Here is a 25,557-nt window from a genome sequence, read left to right as displayed (position 1 = left end):
TATGACCAACTCTACATACGTATACCTAATCGACAAATTTTCAAACTCGATTTTCTAAAAAATGAAACATCGCACGACAAAATTTTCTACTTTTAAGCAAAAGCAAAAGGTCGATCCTCTGTGCTTCGAAATCAATTTACTGTTATTTCACTAATTTTAACACACGTGCCTAATTAACATAAATATTCTTGCGACTATTACCGATGAAAAAGGAAGGTACGTAATTCATTGGAAAAAAGAGAAAAGAAAAATTGTAACGTAGACACTGTAGACTAAACGTTTTTCTCGGACCTCGGTTGTTTAAATTCCTACATTTGTCCGTCGATTTCGCTATTCTCACATCCACGATATAATTACCTTAACTGCTGATTCATTTTACAGTCTCGTTATATCCTAAACCGAAACATAGCTGCAGGATACGAGGAGTTAAACAAATCACCTGGGAACATTCAGCGAATCGTACGGGTTCGATCCGTTCCGTGTTAAAAGGGTAGGAAAGATGGAGACCAACACGAAAGATCCGTGGACGTCGGAGTTAACGACGGTCGTCGATGATCACGAGGGTCGTAAGGGTAATTCCACGTAGCGAAAGAGGTTGGATCGTGATTGGGAAAACGGTTCGTGCACTCGCGAAACGCAACACCTAATGGCTCGCGTGAGCTTCGGTAATCCGATCTACTCCGGAGGAGGTTAAAAAGTGGCGCGTCGTAATTCGAGGCGGATACAGCTACCCCGCAAGTCATTCACCACGCTCATCGGCCCGTCTGACCGCATTTTGTCCGTTAAACGATGGAACAGCGGAAACGAGAGCGCCCACCGGAATATGGACAGAAGGTAGAAGAAGAGAAAAAGGGCCTCCGGTGGCCCGTTTACTCACCGGATAGTATTGCCAGGCCGAACAGTTCGCAGTCTCGCATGCCCTGCTGGCCGAGAAGCATGCATGTCTGCGCATACACCTCCTTTACTCTCGACTTCGCCTGAAAAGATACGTATACGAAGAAGAGTTAGATTCGGAGAAACAAATAAAGGTGAGGAAGAAAGGGCTGACAGATTGCTGGATCAAGGATCGAACTGGTAATGTATCGTGTCTCATGTAAATTTCTGGTATAATTCAACTGTTCGGTACGAGCGTCAACTATGGTCGACAATCGCCGAATTTACCCCCAGGCGAGCGTCGATTAAGGTCAACGTACGCTACGCTAATAGCTTTTGCTCGCGATAGTCAAATGACGCTACGCGACGATGGCGAATCGTACCGAAGACGTTCAAGTTCGGGAAATTCTATGGCTTCGCGTAAGACAAAAATCAAGAACAGCGAAATTGTCTTGCACACTTTCTGTGTCTTTTCTGTGTGTGGTTGTATCTGAAAATGTACGAACACGATCTCTTGCTCGCAAATACCAGGAAGAAAACGATCGGGAAATTATTTACATCAGGGTACACATCGATTTTGACTCGAACGTCGACATTCTGAACAATTTTTGTCTGTAAATGTTATTATTGCTGCTCGGCTTTAGTTTCCGAGATACTCGCAAAAAACTTCAGTAGAATATAGTTTTCGTTACACTTTGTTCTGGCATATTGATAGCCAAATTGGCCATTGATGGCCGTTTTTTTGTACAGACCAACGTAAAGTTAACTCGTCGATGCTAATCAACTTCGATATAAATTAATTTCTATCAGGCGCTCGAATATGTCGAAAAGCAGTCACCACATGGCCTTCGACTTTCTTGAATGAGACGTAGAGATGAGAATGATATCATTCTTGTACGTGTTTCTGCTTACACGGCTTTGTACGTATTTTTCCTTCCAATTTAAATCGAATGTATGCGCATAGAAATTATACGAAATACCATACACGATTTTCAATAAAAACACGACTATGCGTAACATGTTCGACAGAAAATGGAAAGGCGTCTACCTCGAAAAAACGTCGCGACGCACGTGACTGATATAATTAACAGAGCACGCGTGATGAGATTGTATCGCTCTCGAAATCATTGGCCCTTTATTTTGCATATATAATTACGAATTTACACAGGGCAGATCTTGTGCACAAATGATTACCTTTCAAGATTGACTCGTCGACGTTATGGTAAAGTTCATCGACATAAACATCGTATCCAGGTAAGTGAAAAAAAGGAAGAAAAATAAAAAACGATACAGAAAGAGAAATACGTAATATACTTTAGGTATAAAGTATAACCAAGCCTTTTAATCGCAGTTTAGCGTTTTAGTATTCGATAAGTTTCTTCTATTGCAATAATCGCTTCTGATTTTGTATTCTTTCCATAATTAACGTATTTTTCAATCTTGTACAATTACCACAAGAGAATAGTCATATGTATTTCGTTTAATACTTGTAAGCTACATGTAGTATGGGCCTAAGAAATATCTATGGAACCATAAACAATGTCCCGAGAGCCGAGGCGCCGATGGGTCCATCAATGTGTCGTCGGTCCTTCAAGTGAATAGTTTCGTAGAAAAGGTCTACGTACGTGGCTTTGGCCACGAGCGATCGCGGAACACGTGTGTGGTGGGTCTACGGGAAGACAAAAGACATGCGAGAGCAGTCAGTTTTAGTTGAGAAATCAAAGAGAATCAATCGAGAAGTCAGAGAGTGCGAGTTGCGTTGTCGATATAGTGCTGCTAGCGTTGTCGAGAGAGTGTGGTCCGCGTGAGAGAGAACGTTGGATCCGTTGTGTCGAGAATTGTCTAGATTGTAGCGTGTTATTGCGATTAGTTCATATTAAACTAGCATCGTTTTCTTGTCTATATTTGTACAATCCATTCATTGTAAATAAATCACAAATATCAGGATATAATAACAATATATTCCATAGACGATACTACATACATCTACTAGGTTAAAACGTGAAACCCAGTCTGCCAAAGATTGTAATTTTTATCTTAATAGAACAATATGGATCGTACGTAATTTAATAAACAAATATCAAGCAAAGAACGTTGTGCATCTATTAATTCCTTATAAGACGAAAGAAACTTTTGGGACTACGTAATATAAGTATTAATATTGCATAGCGCTAGAATTATGACTAAAGAAATAGTATAAGTATAACATAAAACATAGTATATGTAACATAGTATAAGTATAATTAAAATCCAATAAAAGGAAGATCTTTGGTTTTGGAGCTTAAACTCGTTACAGTGATCTACCATATTAGCGTTAAAATTATCGATGACTAAAGAAATAGCATAAGTATAACATAAAACATGGTATAACCATAATATAAAAGACCTTTGGTTTTGGAGCTTAAACTCGTTACACTGATCTACCGTATTAAAATTTATTTAAAGTAGTTTAAACTTTAGTTTTAATTGATAAAGGAATACGGACAAGGGGGTTGAGAGTAAAAGTAAGAAACCGGGAGCAAAGAGGAGGAGTGTTCGATACCGGAGAGGAAGCGAATAGAAGGAAGAACCGTATGACGGAGAGGGAGGGGAAGAGAAAGGAAGGACTCAAGGAAAGCGATAGATATTACGTTATATGTAAATGTTGAAATTTTAGAACAGTCTATACACGGAGTGTCTATGGTGAGACCGAAAGCGTAAACAGAGAAGGATGAACGAAGAAGACGAGAGTGTGAGAGCAAACGTAGAAAATAAGAAAAAGATACAAAGCCGGAAGTGCGCCTTAAGCCTTAATAAGCGAGGACTATAAAAAGATAAATAAAAATACCAAAAGAATATTATTTAATAGCAAATGATCGAACATGGGATAAGTATTTGATCAAAAAATATACAATGCCAGAAGAAAAACACACTTTTGTTCCATTAAATATTTTTGCAACGAATAAATCAAAGATATTAAATAAATTACATCTACGTCGTTGTACAAATACAACATCATACAGATCCTCGAAAATACACTTTTGTAATTCCAAAAAAAAAAGAAAAAAAAATGATATGTTGGTGATTGCGCCTATCATAGTTCTACCATTAACAATATTAAATATTTTTTATTTCCTATATTTTTTCCACAACTTGTCACTGATATACAGATTAAAATCGTTTTAACCGAAGACTCGACCGATTCTTCCGACGTATGTTCCGCATCGATGTACCCGCAAATCCAAAGATCGATTAATATCGCGGTATTTTTCATGGTTAGCTCGGCGCGCGTAATACGAGACAGAAAATGTACCGTTTATACACGGATAGCTTTAAAGTTGCGGTAACCCAGATTCTAGAGAAACCGGAATCCCTTGTGTAAACGACATTAGCGTCAACCCATTTTATACGTCTTTTTGAGCGACGTTTACGCGTTATCTCTCAAACGATTTTAGCGGGGAAAAAAGAAGCAGAGACCGTAATCAGAACGGAGAACATAAAATTCGCAATTAATCTGTCGAGAAGTACCGGCATACACGTATGTATAGTATATACGTTTGTACGTTTAAGTATATTTTTAATTCATTTACTTTTTATGTCTATAGCCTTCGCAGAATGATGACTGCAATTTTATTTTATAATTTGTAAGATCTGTAGAAGCGTAATTGTTCGTGCTGATCAATAGATTTTTGGAAGGATGAGGATCGTCAATTCTTTTCACGATTAGCTAAGAATTACATAAAGTATGCACTACGATTATAGTCATTCGATTTATTAGAAATAGGCTACTCAATTTCTATTACATATAAGAAAAAACTAATTTTTAAACAGTAAAAAGGAAAGCAGCCAGATCAATATTGAAACTGGAAAAGGAAGTATTAAGAAATTATTTTAAGAATCATCGCTAGACTGCAGATTTTTATGCAAATCTATATCCTCATAAATGGAGATTTGTTTTACTATTGTTTTAATATTAAGAATTATAAAGAGTAGTCTGACTCTGGATATTTTATGCATTTTGTGAATTTTGTGAGTTTGTTATTTAAATAAGTTACAGGCAAGTACTTGTCCCTAGGCTAACAAGAAAACAGCGTTTCTAGAGTTTGCAGGAAATCCACATCGTTTCGTGATATCATTTTCTCGTTAATATCATATTTATTGCATTTATTTCGCGTAGAAATGAAAATTTTGACGTAATAATTGAAAATAGCGACGGCGATACTTAATTTCTGTATAAAAATGCGCACAAAAAAATATATAAAGACTAGCAAGCCTGGTCGAAAGAATGCGAAGATAAACTCCACGGTGCAATAAAAATAACAGCAAGGATTCCGCGCAAATGTTCCTATAAAAAAAAAATGTTTAAAACGTAAAAAGCTTGGACGAGAGAAATCGAGAATAGGCTTCTTCGCAGTTCAATTAAAATAACCGTATAGCGCAATAAAGTATCTTCTTTCCATCGAATTATTCCCAACATGAAAATACAATATTCCTTATTGCAAACGGAGAGATGGCAAATCTGATAGAGTCTGATAATGCGAGAAACTTAACGAAATCTTTATTCGTATATTTTATTCGAAGAACGTCAACGATTTAAATGCGTTCTTGGGTGAAGAACATCGGCTTAATCGACAAGTTGGACACGTTTCCACGGTTGAATGCCGATGGCAGCCATGCGATTGGGTTTCGAAAAAGTCATCATCAGTCGATGGTTTTATCACTTCGACTTGTAACATGCACGCTGGCATTCTGCAGCGCGCGTAGCATGTAATAACAATGCGTGGATGTATGAATATTGCAAACGGTGAAAGCGTACCACATACCAGACTTGTTACAACCGTCCCGTGGTAGGTAGCCTGCAGACGTAGCTATGCTCCGTGGTGCCATGCATTGACAAAAGAATGTATCGGAACGTGATCAGAGTGACGCGATACACCTCGCTCCTAGTACGTATTAGTATGTATTATACATAGGACGCGAGAACAACTCGCAATAATCTTCGATTGTCTTCGGTCCTTTTGCAGAGACAAAGAAGATTTATGCCGAGGATTATCCTTTCGATTGTAATACTTGCAGCAACATCTTAATCATACTGTTAGAGTAATACCAAGATGCGTCGTCTACGCTGGTCAATGGGTCGTCAGCTGTTCGTCATCTGTTTGCATTATGCATGGAAAATAAGGATAAAAAAGGTGAAGGTCTTTTGTGGGAAAAATAACAGACACATAGTTGATTTTTGTTCGAATGGTAGAGATTATCGGACATTTAAGGACATTTTTCAGTACGTAATTAACATTAACGTTGGTAAAAATTGACGATGGTCGAGAGTAAACGGAACATTTCTCGTAAATAGCGATCATCGGTAATTAAAAGAATTTTAGTCGACTGTGATGGTTAGTCGTAAGTAAAATCCCCCTTAGTGACGTTAATAAAAATTGCCTAAGTATCCGTAATTTGGTTATCATTATTACAATATCGTTAGGTCGTTATAAAAGGTGTCGTTTTCCAACCAAGTGACATTGCGGTTGTTTTAAGTCGAGATAGTATTGGGTTGTGTATTCTTTTGCACAAAAAGTTTCTTATGCTTTTCACTGGTTTGATAGTACGTACTCTTTAAACAAATTACCTAACATCATGCTCAACATTTAAAGGAGAACATTTTCGCAAGAGCAAATATCATTATATTATATTATAAGAGAACGTATTATACCACCGTGTTCGTTGAAATTAATTATAAAGTTTCGATATAGATATGTATATTACGTTTAATGTTATATTTAGCATTGTATTGATAGACTTGACGAAACAAATCCCGAGGCAGAAACAACATCAGGATAACATTATAAAACTGAAATCAATGAACTAGTTATGATAATATTATACCGCGGAAGAGTTGCATATTCGTTCGAACGGTTCTTGATTTTGCTATAAATTTTTGTTCAAAAACGGATTACACTTATTAATCCCTGTTAGGTATCTTAGAAACTATATTCATAGCAACTTGATAATATTACGATACTCGTAACATAAAATTCCTGTCTACGTCAAACCTTCGTTCATGTGCTTTTAGAAACGAAAGGCAATTGAATATTCAGCGTAAAAAATTATCCGATTAAAAGTATGACCAAATGAAATATCTCAATACGTGACTCTCAGAATACGTGATTTAAATATATCGTTAATTATAATCGATGATATAGAAAATATGGTCGAACGGTTATTAAAGAGTTAACGAACGCAAAGTGGAAATACGTATACGCTCTGTATCAGAGTTACAGGCCATACGTGCAAGAATTTCCAATTATACCGGAGGAATAATCCGCATGATACATGCATTTAATTTCTCACTGACTATTTCTACCTCTGCCAATAACGCATGGTTTACCCGATCTGCATAAGGAACTTAATCAAAATACTTCAGAGATCTATAAGAAAAATACACGGATACATATTTTTCTGGTCGTTAATAGAGGAATAAAATCTTCTCGATGACCAATCGATTAATTACCATCCGATCGACATCATCTTTCTACCCGTTTCTTATCTAATGCATCCTCGTTATCCATCGTCGAAGGAATCTCAATGATTTCCGCAATTTTTTGAAGGATTTCAAAGGTAGCCGATTACATTCGTATCCGTAGGGCTTATCGTACGTGCATAAGCGAACGTTGGAATTTGTCTGACATGTTTTAACGCTTCAAAGCATACCGGAATGCACACGAACCTTCGTATCATACGCTTTTCGTCTTGATTCTCGGTAAACGCATGGAACATGCAACACTGCTTAACGAGAGCTTCTTAAATACATATTTCTTCCACCGGATTCAAATAAATTATGCGAGTTGCCCACGTACGGCCAAGCAAGTAAACACGAAAGCATTTTTGCTACGTGGAATTGTAGCGCATAGTGGGATCGTGTGCTGTACGATCGTTGCGGATGAAGCGATCGAATTCTTAAGGAGGCCAACGAATTAGAAAAAAAAAACGAGGGAGAAATGACTACCTTGTGATCGATTTTGAAAATATTTTCAATAATTTAGCGTTATACTCTTTTCGTTCTTATCGTTGCTGATTCAATCTAGTTTCTTCGTTTGAAAGATGTCAATGTTAGCCTGAATTCGCTATGAACGAAAACTATCCTCGAGATATTCTTATTACGAGCCGAGTGTTCTTCGCTCGATACAGACAAATTTTATTTCATTCCTGTCTTTTATTACATTTTACCTAAACGATTGAAGGATCGTGGAAAACGTTCAAATTCCCGGGAAAGGTAGCGTTCGGACTGCTGAACATTTTTGACGCGAATGTGTCTTTTGGAGGGTATTTTAAATTGCCAAAGTCGAAAGTGAGGGTCATTTTTCACGACAATGAACATTTTTGGAAATTCAGCCTTGCGAACATTTAGCTGACGAAGGTCCTAACTGTAGAAATCCGCGTAAAACGCGATGTACAACTAATGCCAAAGCTCGAAATGCCAATTTTTCCGCTTACCGCTTTCTGTATGATCACGAGGTCGCCTCAAGGCTCACGGCGCGGCACGCAGAAAATAAAAATAATCCAAGCTTAATCCAATACTCGCGATCCGAATGTACACAGATTAAGTTTAAGCTATGAAACGTTGAGAAAGCATCGTCAAAATCCACGAAGACGCGTTCGTGAACAGGTTGACTCCAATTTTTTACGCCGTATTTCCGTGAAAAACAGATCTTCGTGCTGAACTTCAACGATCTCCAAAACCCCCAAGAAATGTCGAATATTTTGCTATCCGAATACTATACGTTAGAGCGAAATTCGCAACGTGAAAGCACGAAAACTACGTATAAAGGTATGAATTATGATTATCCAATTAGCGGCAATCGAACGTCAGATTCACAAAGCCACGCTGTAGTATATTGCACGAAAAATATCAACACGAGCGAACGTGAGAGCAATTACCAATTGTCGTGTGGAGAAAAGAACGCGCGGTCCTCTGCTAGAAACAGATACTCTCCTTCCGTATAATAACACGCCTCTTCAACGAAGAACCTCTATTCTTTTCTACTGTTGCGAAAAACGATCGGCGTACCGTGTGGCAGCTCGTTCACGGTACATGGTAATCACAGCTTAAGCACTGTATAATCATGGAAAAGTCCTCGGAGTAGCCGTAGCTATTGTTCTTACTGCGGTCGATGAATTACCGATAGCGACAGGCGTTAGACAGAGAGATAGACGAAGATAAACAAGGACAGGCAGACTAGGACAGGCAGACTAGAACAGACGCGTGAACCAAAAAAAGACAGACAGGCAAAGAGAAAAAGGAAGCGATATAGGCGGAAGTACGGAAAGTCAGGCAAAGAAAGATTAGGGCAGAAACGAAATAGGCAGACGCACATATACATAGAGACAAAGAATTTGACACCTACGAATATTCAAATCGAAACTGGCGTAACCTCGTTTCCTACTGTTTACTGTACCGCCGTGACATCATCGGAACCCGTGGCTTTCGAGCTGAATGGACGCAGCTTCAGGACCAAGACCGATCCTTGTCTCGTTCGCGAGGCAAACTGGGCAAAGTATCGACGGATTCGCTGTGGTTTGCCATTTGCATAAATTGCGAATGCTCGACACCGAGAATACATATCGAAATCGCGCTAGTTTTATAGCACGAATCGTGTCTGACGTTCACAGTTTCGTATTTACGAGGTAATCTTTTTTTCAAGTCGCAGATCGTTTGAATCAGAACGATCTGTTTAGCAACGCGAATCTGCCCGGGACATTGTACATGCGAGGGAGGAGGTTCGTTTTATTCGGTCCGTGCTTTTGTAACGTGTTTCGACGCGGAGTGGAACGAAAAGTGATGGATCGAGTTGAAAAGATGTAGCGTGTAGGATGTGGAAAACATGATTTATCGAAAAATAGAAAGAAACGTAAGTCACGCCGAAGCAATCAGCAATGACATAGACATCGGCGAATCCTGTAGACGCGACACAAACTACTATTGTGCGATTCCCACACTCGAGACACCGATCGAATTGGCCTGTCTCGATGGAAAACCTACCAAAATCTTCGGGTTCGTTGTACTAGAATCTTACGAACCCAACGAGGCAAAAATGCTTCGTGCAACTGTATTTCGTATAATAGCGGCTCGTTCATTCTTCCTGTTACTACACAGAATATAATGATTTTTCGTTCATACAATAGGAGTTTACGTTCAGATAAGTGGTCGTTGATAAGCAGAAGTTCAATCGATCGATATTAAATACAATTTTATTCTTATCGTAAAACTCTTCAACGCTTAACAGATCACTCGTCTCTGAGAAGAGCCCGCATTGTTATATCATCGCCGTAAATTAGCGAGTATTTTCAATTGCGTAAGAATGTAACAAACTAATGTAGTATCGTAAACTATTATAATTAGTTTATTTATAATAAATGGATTAAACAGATGTTGATTAAACAGGAAACGATGTTTAACGTGAACAAATCGCAATAACGTGTTATAATTAAGACAATTAGATAATTAATTAGCAACTCTCGTCACCACGAATTCAACTCTCTCTCGAAAACGCTAGCAACACTATCTCGACGACGCAATTCGCACTCTCTGGCTTCTCAACTCATACTGTTGTTAATTCGTTTATGTCCTTTAGCAACCCCTTGTCTTTTGTCTTAGCCTCGTATCTTTCGTCTTAGTCCCACCACGCACATGCTCAGCAACCGCTTGTTTATAATTCGCACGACACCCCCCCAGGACCCCCGTCCACGACACTACACTAATATACATTTATATATATTAAATCATTAGATAGAATAATAATTTGTATAATACAATAATTCAATGCGGTAACAAATACATGAACACCTGTAGTTCTCCGAAATGTTTTAGATCCAATCATGCTTTTCACTCGCAGCAAATTTCCCCAATTTGAAAAAAAACGCGATGAAATCGTCCATTCGTACGATGATTATGCGATAATATATTTCTTAAGACATTAAAAATCTTTTCGTTGGTTAAGCCGAGAGTGAGATCGGCATATAAACATACAAGAACCTGTGGCAGGCTAATTGAAATTCTAGATATCCTGAACGCTGAAGATCGAGACTACGGGGGAAAAACAAACGTAGCGAAATCGGTAGAATAATTTATTGTTATTTCCATTCCTTGTTATTTAACAGCTAGATGTTTAGAAAGCACAGTCGCTACGAAATTACCCGCAGGAAAATGTGTTTGCCGATTAATTTAATCATTTTATTCTCCTTTATATAGACGATATTACTTTGCTGAGTTTACATCGATTGATAGGTGTAATGGCGTTGCGTAGATACCACGCGAAGGTACGTATCCATTTCGAAGGAAAAGTATCGCGATTTGCTCTGCAGGTTGTATCTCGCAAGTGGATACCGCGTTCAGAGCGATTATCCGAGTCACTATCGGATCGGATAGTCATCCTTAAAACTCTCAACGCGGATAGCTTTACTGTCAAATGGACACCTGCCTCAAGACGTTTCTGCAGAATCCACGGCCATCCTTTTCCTCCTTTTACTAGGTAATTACAGCGAAAGAATTTTCGATACATCCGATACAAGCTTGTATTATTTTCTACGATTAGAAAGTTATCTGATATAACAGGAACCATGCAGCTTTACGGAAACCGGTCGACGATCTGCTACGCTAGAGCAACACGATCCTTCACAAGCTTATGAATCAACCGGCAGAAAATTCTGGATAATAAAAACTGGTCGAATATGAAGAAGCAGAATATTTTTAACGGAGACCGGGTGCCAATCGATATAATTAATAGCAATAATTAACGACTATAATAAATTGAATTACCGTTTAATAGTAAAAATAAATATTGACCAATATGTTAGAAAAACAGGAGAAAATCAAGTTGAAATAAATAACGCGTTTATCGAGACACTATATCGAAACGGAACTTTGCTTACACCTTTTTTTTGAACAAATAAAAATCCAAGAACGGATCAAATATTTCCTTTAATATACTGTTTTATTTATTACAGGATATATCCGTCTAAATAATTTTCTTTCGTTTATTTTATTCCCATGTCCATATATCTCTCTAAATAATTTTTTTTTATTATTGCTTAAAGCTACAAACCCAAACCGTGAAATACGCTATCGCTATCATCGATAATCATCCGCGTATATCAAAATTTTGATCGCTCCAAAATTCTATTGCCATTTCCAGATCTCTCTAGTCACCGATGTAAAAATTATGCGGAAACGTATCGTTCTAACAGTGAAAAATTTTAGCGGAGCAACGTCGAAAGAGAAAGGCGGCTAAGCTAATTGTAAGAGAGGAAAGAGAAGAAGCATCGTCGGAGAAACCGTACGCGGAAATGTTATTACAATTGCTGCAACATTTTAAGCACTGCCCCCGGGGAAAAGGTGCCTCATAAATGCTCGGCGTGGAATGTACGCGCCGAGGTAGAAGAACAATTTATCGCCCCGTATCGAATATTTCGAGTCGCTCGACGCATTCCAGCGCCGATCTTGTCCGCACCAAATCTCTACGGGCCACCATAAAATATCCTCTGGAACAGCCTGTCGGTTCAGATTTACGGTCGATCCTATCGGGACCGCGATTTCGTCCATGGTCGTCTTCCACGGACCATAGACTCGCGGGACTGACAAAAATATCGTCCGAACGAATTCTTCTTCCTACGAGAATTACGTAATTTACATCGTTGCTGATAAATATTTATCCACTCGTCCACGGTTAAGCTAACGTTATTGACAAAATTGCACCAGTAGCGAGTATTGAGATACGTTTAAGTTTGTGTGCTACACTAGATTATCCGCGTAGTAGTGACACACATATACGAGTATGAGTGTGTAGAAGTATGTGCGTGCACAGCGTCTCTTAAAACAGATGAATGCAATTGTTCGGTTGGTAGCGTTGTACAAAAGATGGCGAGACAAAGAGAATGCTGAGACGCGTGCAAATGTGTATCGACGAAGATCCTGTTAATCGCATATCAAATAAATCTAAAACTATTTTGATATCAATTCTAAGTATAATCAAAGTGTAGCTATACATTTATTTCGGCGATTAAGAACTGTTCCGTGGGTAGTTTAGTATAGAAAATGACGAGACAAAGAGAGTGCTGAGACGCGAGCAAATGTGTATCGATGAAGATCCTGTTAATCGCATATCAAATAAATCTAAAACTATTTTGATATCAATTCTAAGTATAATCAAAGTGTAGCTGTACATTTATTTCGGCGATTAAGATCCACAATTCTCGACAGCAAGACACAGATTTTTATTACCAATCGATTTTCTTGTAGAATATGGCGTTGCTTTCGATAATAAACGAAATACAATTTATTACATGTATTGAATATATTACTATAATGAATTATTGAATGTATTACAGATATCGAAAGTCGAGGGCTTGTGTTGAACAACGGAGCTGATATTATTAATATATAACATTTTTTAATACGATTCCGACATAGTTGAACCACGTATTCTGGAGAAACAAGCAAAATGAGTAACTAAGCGTAAAATCATACGTCGATCGTCCTCTTACGACAGAAATTCCACGGTACGCTCTCCCGATCAGATGGAATGAACAATGAGCGACGTGTTTTTCCATCGGGACAGAAACCCGCTCAGACGACCAAACCGTCCCTCTAATCACCGTTTCAATTATCTACGTAATTATTATGCTAACGCTCTGCTGACGCAATAAATTAGTATCGACAGCGAACGTAAGCGGAATAAGATAAGAATCGGCGGCGATCGTTCGAGAAATATACCGTAGAAAGCACGAATAGCAAACGGCAGGACATTTATAGTAGCACGAAGAATGGAAGGTTTTAATTCGAACGCGTATCTTATATCGCGTGTTCTGTAACAATGAGTCGATTTCACGAGCACGTAAGCGTTTCAGACCGGAAAAATGTTTTATCCTCTGTCTGTCGTTTCTCATCGTTGAAGAAATTATCAGAGGAAAAATGAAAGATACGTCGAAATTACAGACGAGCTACGGATATTGAGTTAACTCGCCTTTCTTATTCTTAGTTAACAAGATAATTATACCGTGTTTGGAAAAAGAAACGAACCTTCTTTCTTTTATCTCCATTTCCCTAGCGTTTATAATTATTTTCCCACTTACTTGGCCAATCACTCGCGCAATTTCATCGCACGATACGATCCAACGTTTACCAGCTGACCCATATGTATTAGGTCGTCCGAAAAGTTTCTTTCGTTTTATAAGGAAATAATGGATGCATAACATTTTCCGTTTTATATTATTTTATCGAATTACCATTTTGATCCATTTTGTTCTATCAAGATAAAGATCAGAACGTTTGATAGATCAGGTTTCGTGTTTGTAGAAAGATGCATCGTTGTAAAAGACGTGTCTGTAAAAGAAGGACACTTTCCCGACAACCTAATATAAGCGATGATCGAATATCTTTATGAATATCCGGTAAGATACGAAAATTGCAATAGGAAAAATTGCACTTTGGGTGATCGATGTTTTCTAATATAATCATCGATCATAAACATATCGTAACCATCGATATAATAATTCTTGTACAATGTTAGTATATTTAGTATACTATTGATATTAACATACATATTTTCACAAGTAACATAGTAGATATTCGACTAAGCCTATTAGTTCGTTGCCAACGATCGTTCTATAGGATGGTCGGTAATCGATAAAAACTGGGCCAGGGGATTCTACGGCTCGAAATGAGGCGAAAATCAAGAATGACAACATTACGCCGAATGCTTGGAATTTTTAAAATAATCGAATTTCAAACTTGCCACGTGTACGAGAATTTGACCGATTCTCGACTGGGCAAGAACGAACGATTCACCGACGCAACGTTATTCCACATGCCAAAAATAAGTGGAAATCCACTTTGTAATTATTACATCCTACGTTTATGGTTATCCTAAATGTAACGAGTGGAATGAATTTTCAATACCAAAGAATACCTATCTTTATTCTACTCTATAGAGTACAGTAAAAAATCAATAAAGATACAAAAGATGGAAAAAAGCATGACGATGTGTTACCATTTTTCTGTATTACCGATATTTATGCAAATATTCTGTTATCACGTACCGTATAGCTGCGTTTGAGTCGCAAAATTGATACGTACACGCGAGCAAACTTTCAGATGATCGGCGTAACGAGGATAAAATCCAGGCCTGTTGATTTCGCAGCAGGCTACAACGCGGGGCCACGCAGGCAGAACGAGGAATTTCCTTGGCAACCGGGAATTCAGATTCGTCGTTACAAATGAGCCTGGCTATAATTAGTTAGATGGTATCGTGTGAGAAGGTGTGCTAGAACGCTGCCGGCGCGGCGCGGCCCGGCGTACCCGTAACCGCGTGTACGCTCCGTGTAGATGGTTTGTCTAACGACGCGAAAAGGCAATAGCCTCGAACGAGCAAATCGACATCGCTGCGGAAACCTTGCCATTGAAACGTTTACAGCCGCCGCCTTCGCCTGTCTCTACTCTACTACGCATTCTACTGCGACGTCACGTTACGAAAACAGAGACGCTCTTTCAAGCTCGTGAATGGATCTAGAATAATCTTCAAGCGTTTATGGAACGAACGAGGGTACAAGGAAATCGTGACTGATATTTCTGATTGCGAGATGCGTTTAAATATTTTAGGTTCGATGGAGTTGAGACAGGATGGTAAGAAGTGAAGTTAAAGGATTTAAAGAATTAAATAATTAAAGAAATAAAAAAAAAAGAGGTGCGTGTTCGTTGACCTTCGTTATATCGTCGTATGATACGAAAAGCACCTACTCTGACTCCTAACGAAACGAATATTCGTAAATATGCAATTCAATCTCTAACGAAACGCAATTCCTAAATACGTAATTCTGAAATGACCATTTTTTATTGATTTCCTCGGATACTTCGAAAAATACGATAACTGGTAAAAATTGTAATATACGCATATCGTAAAATGTGGTAAATCGACGTTATTAAACCAGTTAGAAGACTTCTATATTTAGAACGTATACAAAAGGAGCAACTCGTGATAGGAAGTGATCTTACGAAACAAAAAAAAAAAAAAGAAGAAGAAAAAGGGAAAGAAAGAAATCGATAAGATAGTATTTTCACATAGTTCCATGGGAAGTGTCGTAAAGAAGAGCAAGCAAGGTTACTTCCTCCGCGTTCTCGAAAAACGCAGACTCGCGCTAATGAGCTCGTTACAGAAGCGGCATTAGGAGATGTCCGATCTCTTGTAAAACATCCCACGATCAGGACTTAATCAATGAAGTCCAATGTGCTTTGGCTGTAAAAAGTGGCCGAGGAAACGTTCATTCTTGCAATTATGGCAACAAACGCGAATAACGTGGCAAATAGAGTTGCACGAGTATCGTTGCAAGAAACGCGTTATTTGCGTGGGACGAGTAACGTCGTATATTGCAGCCGAAGCTAACCATTTGACGTTAACAATCGTTCAACTGTGTAACGAGTGGTATTATGTGAACGCCAAGCTTACCAAACCCGGTCAAATGACCGCTTCCAAAATTTAATTTAAGATTGTACATTCGTTGCCATTTCTTTCGTTCGTCTAACTTTACGTAACTTCTTACAGCATCTGATTAATCAATCAATTTCTCAATTTTTGTTAATATAAGGTAATGTGAATATAGCGTCAAAAATAGAAACGGGATAAAACGACGGTAGAATATGTCAAATAATATAAAACGTATATCGAACTTCGGTGATCTAGATCACACGAAGATTCTGGGGGTAAGTGGCGAGCTTCTTTGACTCTGTCCGCAGTCCTCTTGTGAGAAGATTGTTCATCACCCTGTTTGCTATGTGGCTAGATCCTTCTAGAAAACCCTTATTGTCGCTTTCCACGTGCCACGGGACAACGTGAGCTCGAGAATTCACGAGAGTCCTCGAGTCATCGGCCCCGTGCACGCGATCCTCGGCGGCGGAAAATAGAGAGCGTCGGGCTCCTTGTTTCGGGGACCCCGAAACTACAACATCCGCGACTCTTTGTTAAAATCGCGGTAGTCCTTAAGACTGTCACCACTGAAAGCCGCTATCGAGTCAAAATTCTGATAACACGTTTATGATTTAACACCATCGGCGATAGAGTATCCTTGGAAATAGATGGACGGCACACGATGCGTCCACCTTGACACGTGCTACTCCTCTATGGAGAAGTTGAGGTTTTTGACAAACACGATCGTAACTTTAAAAGATCAAAATATTATGTTGTCTGAAAAGTTTTTTTCGTTTTATAAGGAAATAATGGATGCACGATATTTTCTGTTTTATATTATTTTATCGAATTACATATGATCCATTTCGTTCTGTTGAGATAAACACCGCGACATTTCACAGACTTGGTTTCACGTTTGTATAAAGGTGCAGTGTTGTAAAAACACGTTTGCGAAAGAAAGACACTTTTCGGACAACCTAATATTTATTCGATTAAATTACAATATATGAAAGGGAAAGAGACAAAGTATTTGTGTTAACAAATAAAAGAGAAAATGAAAAATGTCTGGTTTGTAAACTCCCGAACTGTAATTGCAAATTTTTACCGATAACGCGCTCAGTAACTGGCAAAGCCTAAATTAAGGATAGAAACGGTTAAAAATCCCATACTTGTACAGGAAACATCTGTGTTACAATTTTAAGAATACGTAGCTTTACCGAAAGATTATTTTATTCGCTGTATATATGTCCGCTGCAATGATCTAGTCTGCTAAAATACAAATTTGTATTAAAATATTATATGTATCAAGTTGTTACTTTCATAGCTTGTTATACCATACTCGTTGGCTAACTCTAACAACTACTTGTCGCTATTTATTCGATAGACGATAAACCAAAGCAGGAGGGAACGGTAGATGAAAGGAAAGACGATTAAAAATGAAATTAACACGTGGTTATTTACGCGAGAAGCATTAGTCATGTCGTCGGTTAAACGCCTAAACACGATATAATCGTGTATCTTACGAATCGTTAAGTAAAACGCACCATCAAACGAGCCTTTATTCCGGCAGATTTAATCGGCAACAACTCTTTTAATTGCAATCACAGCTCTTTTGGAACGATGATGAATCGCGCATATACATACTGCGTGCGTCATTCGTGTAAACACACGCCTCCAAACGAGATCACTCATTTTTCACGAGCGTTGAAAAATTTACGAGGGCACGCGTTCTACCGTGAACCGGAACGAAACACCAGTGTGAAAATACAAGTTGAGTTATAACGCATTCTTCCTTAACAACTTTTAAGTAGAAAATCAGAAGATCGGAACCAAATTTACATAACGAATTTCAAGTTTTGCGCTATACAAATCTTATAACATCGTATCGTAACTTATCGAAAATATCAAAGCTAATATTTAATACGAATCAATAAAATTATCGACAGATACGTGTACGATCTACGTTTATCGAATCAGAGAATATGGAAATCACCGCAGTCGTAGCAAAATTCTACAAACATATGTGTAACACATATATGTACGTCGGGTTATCGTTAGAGTTAGGGGTGTATAACGAATCTTCGCGTGAATTGGTCATCGTGTTGATGTACTAGAGATGATATTTACTGATACAAATGTGATTATTACACAGTGTGACAAGTAACAACGGCGATCGGATGATCGGGATGTCGATGACAATGAATTTAGGTTCGATAACGAATCCACGGTCAACGGAATGACGAATGCCATGTGATACACGATCCTGATGTGACTCAACGTACAAGTAGAACTTATCTGAATGAACTGAATCGCAGTCCAAGTGGAACTGGCCTTATATACTCCTCTCCGTACCTCTCGGGTCAATCTTTGTTTTTAACGAGAGCTATATAATTATTCCATACCTCTGTTAGGTACACGTCCCTGACGTGACCGTGGCTACGTTCAGTGATCCGTTATGTCACTTCCCATCGTCATAAACCTCGGGCACCCATACTCGAGTTAGAACAATACGACTATTTCTCAGTTTTATTATTTAATTGTAGCTATAATAAAAGTCTGGACTAAAGTATCGGGGACCTTCCCAAACGTTCCAAAAGGAAGACTCCGATGTCTTTTCATCTCCGACGTGTATATCGAAGATCTTAAAATATCGAGAAAATTGAATAAATGATATTTACGTTATAAATTTCTAGCGAAAAGAAAACAATTTATCCAGAAATATTTAACGAGAAATAAATTATAAATTTACCGATATATACCGCTTATTGCATACAATTGTTAAATTACCATTATCGACCAACCAAAAACTTTTTCCATTAAACGTTCTATTGTACATAGTGCCAGGTATTTCTTCTCAGTCTCGCCGGTTGTAAATGACTTTTAAGAAGGACAAGACAGGTGCGTGTACCTTCGCACGCCTTAATATATCAACTATACTATAGTATACACTCGGGGTGTCTCACGGATCGGTTATTCCGCATTTGTACACCCACGCGCATCGCGGATGTAACTAATCGCATTCCACGATTAGAAAATCCGGGCGTGTCGTCGACAGCGCGATGCACATGTTCCGATAAACTCTGGTATTTCGCGGGCATGTTCTATGCGTTTCCGCTCTGGCCAGAGGACGGAATACGATCGTAACAAGATGCTACACGTCGAACGCCGGCTCTTTTTCCAAAAATCCGGGTCGTTGTTTTAGTTTCCTGCACGCTATGGCTTGCTGGCGACTGGTGCGCGACGAAATGTAGCGTAACGCGATCGCGAGAGATGTTCTTTAAAGAAACGAATATTCGCTTGTGTCGATAGAAATCCTGCTGACTGCGATGTTAGTTCTTTGCTTCGTCAATTTGTTTGTAGCGTACAAAAATAGATACTATCAAGATATCTGTATGATACGCGGGCAATCGATTAGGAGATGAGAGTTAACATTAATATAATATTAAGACAATTTTCATCTCTTCCTCTTTCCAACGCGTCCAAGCAAAGTTTCATTGTTAAAATGTAAATTTCTTTCCCCTGGCGTTATTATAATAATTTTTGAACGAGGCATTCGAAGGTCTATGCGTATTTCTGTACCATTGCTGCTTCGCTTTTAACGGTAAAATATTTGTACAAAGACCTAGCGCGCGTCATAAATAATTCAAACGCATGGATGAATAATATTCGTAAAGTCGTTCAGAAATACATACGTGAAATCTATCATTTTTCCGATATAAAATGCGGATATAAAGGAAATGCATCGTGTTCGAGAGCGACAAAAATTGTAATATCGTTCTGGAATCTGTACGAGCTACCAGCGTCAACGTTATCGTTTCTCATCGGGAGATAATACGGCAGAGTTGCGTGGAAAATAATAATAACTCGGAATTACGCAGGTATAACGGAACAAGATGAAAACGGTTATACACATATATCGCGTGTTGAATATGCAACATTGTCGCCATGAATTATTCGCCTCTGTTTACTCGTTTATTAATTTATACTCGGTTCAACCACTCACCTCAACGACGAAGTAAAGAGGATCACCAGGAAGGACTTGAACGGCGAGGTAGCGGCTGGCGGACACCAGGGGTTGAAGGCAGGACCGCGCAGCCGTGACACCGCTACCACGCATGCTGCATGCTTCATTTCGTCGCCGCTACGCCCAGCGTCCTCACTGTAATCATATCAGCAAAAAAAGAAAGATAGCTGGTTTCACGTAGTTGCTTGTATTTCAAGCCAGCATCATATAATTTCTAAACGCTTACTTTTAACCCCCGCCGCGGAGCCTGCGACGAGGTATAGCGTACCCTAACGCTTCTGAAATAAAAGTACGTATTATCGCTTTCTTGTTAAATATGTTTACAATTAGCGTTACGATATCTTTCTCCTGCGCTGTGCTTTTGTTTCGGCAAGCGTAAGCTACCGGGGTACTAAATGCAGGATGTATGTCACAATGCTTGTTTTTCGTACGAAGGTCACAGGAGAAAGACACAGGAGATGAACACGTTCTTGTTGATCTTCGAATTTTTATTTATTCTAATTTACTTTCTGATTATCAAACCGAAGGATTTTACATGAGATAGCGTAACTGAAAACGGAAGCAACTTGCTAGATTCGAAGATGCGTCTGTTAAAAATAACTGATAAGTTGAGAACAAGTTTCGTAGAAGTCAAACGTACGATTATTGTTATGAGGAAGTACGCTTTAATATCCTCGATATTTTACTATTACGATGAAAAATATTTTCTATATTTTGAAGTATGAAAGGTATGAAAGAACACGCGTCCAGGCAAGAAATTTGATATTACGCTAACAAATTATACGTACAGTACGTGATATAATTAGCGAGTATCAATGTCGGGATTAAATCGATTAACGAATCCTTCTGAAAGCCCCTGCAAGTTACAAACTTCCGTTTAAATGACATCGTCGTATAAGCAAATGTCACATTTCCGCGCGTCCTTTTTCAAGGTAGCACGAAAACCTCGTATTAACCCTATATTTAGAAAGACATCAAACCGAAATATCATGCAAAAAAACCGATATCAACAAACCGTAAAAAATGAAAAATCGATTAAGTAGCCAGGTAGCGTCACCGATTACCAAACAGATCCTCCGTAACGTTCCTCGAAAATAGAGAAGACGACTACCGGGATTACTTGACGTCAGGCTATTAGAGCAAAGAATCACGTGGCAACGAAGATAACAATGTACGAAAGAGCCGAAGGGATATGCAAATGGAAACGGTAACCGGTCGCACAAATCACAGTGGCATTTCCAGAGATTCCAGCCGGTAGAAACGACAGAAAGAAGAAGAAGAAGAAGAAGAGGAAGAAGAGGAGAAGGAGGAGGAGGAGTAGGATGAAGAAGAAGAAAAAGAAAAGGCAGAGAAAGAAGAGGAAGAGGAAGAAGAAAAAAGAAAAGAGAAAAGACGAAGGAGAAAAAGAAAAAGAGCGAAGCCTCCGCATACGGTGCACAATACGTGTGCTGCATCCCTTTTTGGATGTTGGTCCACGGTAAATCACAAAATCGCTCCCGGCATTACCCTATTTTCATCTCCGTGGAACAAGAGGCAAGTCGCATGGACGGAGAGCCGAGAAACGGATGGTCTCGCTCGCGCCGCTCATAAATCGGCCGGACAATAAGTCGTGCAAAAAAATGCCACGCGGAGTGCATCAGATCTACCGTGGAATTTCAAGCCCTCTGGAACCGATTAATTGTTTCGATTTCCACGGAACCTCTCCTCGAGAGCATTCCATTGCGATTATGTATTTTATATTTTATATATGTATTTTATATTTATATGTGCGAAGCTTAACGAAACGTTATTACATATTTCATTCGTTATTACATTTCCATAACTTTGTATCTTTTTGCTATCGTTGGAATATACGGTTTTGCTTGTTGATAATTCTAGCTGATCGTTACGCGTTTATTTATAAAACAGATGATATGCAAAAAGGCGAGAAATATATGGTATTAATTAAGATTGAAGGACGCATCAATTGCGAGATTGCTAGCAACGCTATGGGAAGTCGGGTGCGGCGTATTATTGTTACACGTTATACTGTTCGACAGAATATACCCTCGTTCGAGTATCAAGTGAAAAAACAAACCGAAGGAATTAATAACAACGAAGTTATCAGACTTCAAAGAAAGAAGGAATAATCTCGCAATAATTTCCTTGCAACGAATATTTAAACATATCCTGCTGGAAGAATCGCAATTCCAATTTCCGCCTTGCAATAGGTTTCTTCGCGAATTCCCCAAAGACTTATCGATCGTCGAACAAGAGGAACAACAGAAAGGAGAATTAGCTTTATAAATAATTTCCGTGTAATCTTCTTACAACGAACGTTCAAAAGCATCCCGACAAAAAGATCGCAATTTAAATTTCCATATTTCAACAGATTCTTCACGATCCCTCTTAAAGACACAATTTGCAACATTGTTCCAGCTACCCTATTATTATATATACTAAGGCCGCGTCTCGGAACGGTTTTTCTTCTCCCCTCCTCGGCTTGGTTATTTCGGAGTCGTCCCATGATTCGACCAAGTCGCCACGGTAATCGACGAAATTGACTAATGGACGATCCGCGAGAGAGCAGAAAGGAGGAGAAACCATCTACCCGCGGAGGGATGATCGATGGGATCCATTACCGAGAGACGCGTGCAATCCGCCCACACCCCGAGGAGCCTCCACGTTCTGTCCCTTTTCCTCGATCCTCTTCCCTTCCCTCCCCCTCCCGCCGTAACCCACCACCCTCTTCTCATGGTCCGTTCTTTTCCTCGTACATACATACATATATGTACTCGTAGCCAGAGTTGTCTATTTCTCTTTCTCAGGTGCCTCTCGGTTTGCAGCACGTTGATGCATTTACTCGCTTACCGGTATAACTGCCGCGCCATTATAAAAGCCGGTCTCTCCTTCTCCCTTTGCCTCTCCCTCTGCCTCTCCCTCTTGCCGCCCTCTCCCTATCCCCGTTCCAAACTCCTTTTTCTCTCTTACCCTTCTCTACCATCCCTCTTTTTCTCTGTCTCGTATCCTTGTTGCTCTCTCGGCCGTTCTTGGACCCCGATAGCCAATGCATTTCGCAGCCGTTCAACCTGCGTCCCTGTTGCATTCTCCTCGCGATCACCGACCCCGTGTACCGACTTCGAAGGAAAATCACGGAGAGTCAATTTTTGCGCGTCAGGCCTACGGATCTCTGGATGCTCGATGCTCGATGCTCGATGCTCGATGCTCGAGAAGAGGCTTCGAGTTGAGGATAGGGGATGAACCGTGTTTGTTGCGAGTCGTGATTCATGGCTGTGGTGAAATGGGTGTGGGGTAATATTCTAACGTCCAAGTGTCGGATCTCGAGAGGAGAAAAGCACGTGTTTTTATAGAATGATTTTTCGCTGTTGCTTGTAGCATGTTTGTACATACATTGATTTTGCTTTAACTTTAAATCGATGTTCAATTTTTATATTTGCAAACTTATAACGTTTTCCATATTTCTACGTGTCGTTTTCTCCACGAGATTATCTACGCGAGAACGTTGGTATGGGGAAACAAGAAGATTCAAACGTGTTTTAGGTAATTTGGACAAGTTGCACTTTTGAAAGGATTAGAGGCAACGAAACAGTTTGTAAGGAAAACCAAGATGGCATGAAATCAAGCATATGATATTAATTCTACGTTTATCTATCTATGCATTTCATATCTCCATACTTTCCGCTGCACTGATCGATATAACGCTTCACTTTCTAAAAATCAACATGATGTTTTTTGTAATACGTTACTAATTACGCAAGCGTCGCGGTGGCCGGACTGAAAAGACTATCCCAACCCCAATACATCGATGATAGTCATTTTTAATCAAGTTATAACAGACATTTCTTACAGTCTACGATGCTTTAAGCTCGTCTAACCCTCGTTTATATGTACTAACACTAACGCGTACGCTGTTACGAAGACAGAATTACAAGCAAAATTCGTCGTAGCGATATCGACAGTTTCTCGCGAATATCTCGGAAAGTATGGTCGATCGACGGTCGCATGTACAGGAAAAAATGATTCAGAATGTCGAGCTGCGCAAATATATTCATATTGGTTTATTATGGTAATTAAAATTCATCCTCCTTTATCCTGAGGACTAACGATAATATACATACACGCGCTAGTAATATGCAAAAAAATGCAAAACAACAACTTAAAGATTGTAAAAATTCTTGCTTCTGAAATAATTATGTTTTTCGTATATGTTTTAAGAACACTTGAACGAATCGATTAATCACGTCACATAAAAGCTAACCTGATATTAAAATTGTTACTATCGGAAATTTGCCGAACTGCCTTCGTATACCGGCAAATGTCGCAAGATACTCGCGTTATAACGAAGCAAACGCGAAGCAAAGAAACAACGGAGGCAAAGGTGGCGACTATCCAAACCATAAGATTCTTCCATACGAAATGACATCCTATAACGAATGCCATACGCGTTACGAGTCTTTTATTACCGCCACGTCAAACGATCTAGGATGTTTTACAAGCGACACCGGCGACCTTTGTGCCGGTACCGATCTCCGGCAATTAACTCGTCGTGAAACATCAGTATGCAGATCTCGATCGCATCGAAGAACGTACTCGAATGGCGGGTGGGTACCTTTTTCCCTGATCGCCAGCGTGACCACTCATGGCGAATTTGAAAACAGGGCTAAGGATCGCACGGATCGGCAGGGATGAAAGTGGAGATCGACGGAGCATGCGCACACGCACAGAGAGACCGATATCCACGACGGGAGCGCCGCGCCGCCGGCGCGGCGACTGGTTTTATCGTTCGGCGAAGTGCGACGTGCATGCACGTAGGAGGCGGTATATAAACAATGTGAACTACATTCCACCGGCATGAGTAACCGTGTTTTGCGCACTCTCGCCACTTCTCGTCCTTTTCAGCGCGTACAAATCTAATTACCTAGCAACCTACCTATTCGAGGGTACAGAGAACAAGCATCGGATATTCTTCTGAATGGTGACGAAGGTAAAGTTGATGGATATTGTTGGAAGATTTCAAAATCTTATCTTCGTTATGATATTAAAAATGATACGACAGTATACAGCGAGGAGATATTACTCTGTTCTAAATGGCGAATTCAGAAATGGCAACGCTGTTAATAGAATTCAGTATTCTCGTTATATCTTATTTAAAGAAGCAGTATCATTTCCTGTTATTATGCGGCGACAGATAAATCCGTTGATAATATTCTTTTAAAGGTGTCACGAGTC

General features: G+C 39.3%; 1 protein-coding gene across 9 annotated transcripts in view; it reads right to left on the bottom strand.

The window, feature by feature from the left end:
- The window catches only part of LOC122568703 (protein expanded-like), a 118,958-nt gene that overhangs the window by 37,595 nt on the left and 55,806 nt on the right, over window positions 1-25,557 (bottom strand). For all 9 annotated transcript variants that reach the window (XM_043728757.1, XM_043728756.1, XM_043728755.1 and 6 more), the window contains 2 exons: window positions 20,308-20,463; window positions 878-977 (listed from right to left, as the gene is read on the bottom strand). In XM_043728757.1, coding sequence (XP_043584692.1) covers window positions 878-977; window positions 20,308-20,421 — 214 coding nt within the window. In that variant the 5' untranslated portion in view covers window positions 20,422-20,463. The remainder of the gene's footprint in view (window positions 1-877; window positions 978-20,307; window positions 20,464-25,557) is intronic.

This window comes from Bombus pyrosoma, linkage group LG6 (genome assembly GCF_014825855.1).
Source record: "Bombus pyrosoma isolate SC7728 linkage group LG6, ASM1482585v1, whole genome shotgun sequence".
In the NCBI taxonomy this organism is placed as follows: Eukaryota; Metazoa; Arthropoda; class Insecta; order Hymenoptera; family Apidae; genus Bombus; species Bombus pyrosoma.
This window is presented reverse-complemented; position numbering and strand designations above follow the sequence as displayed.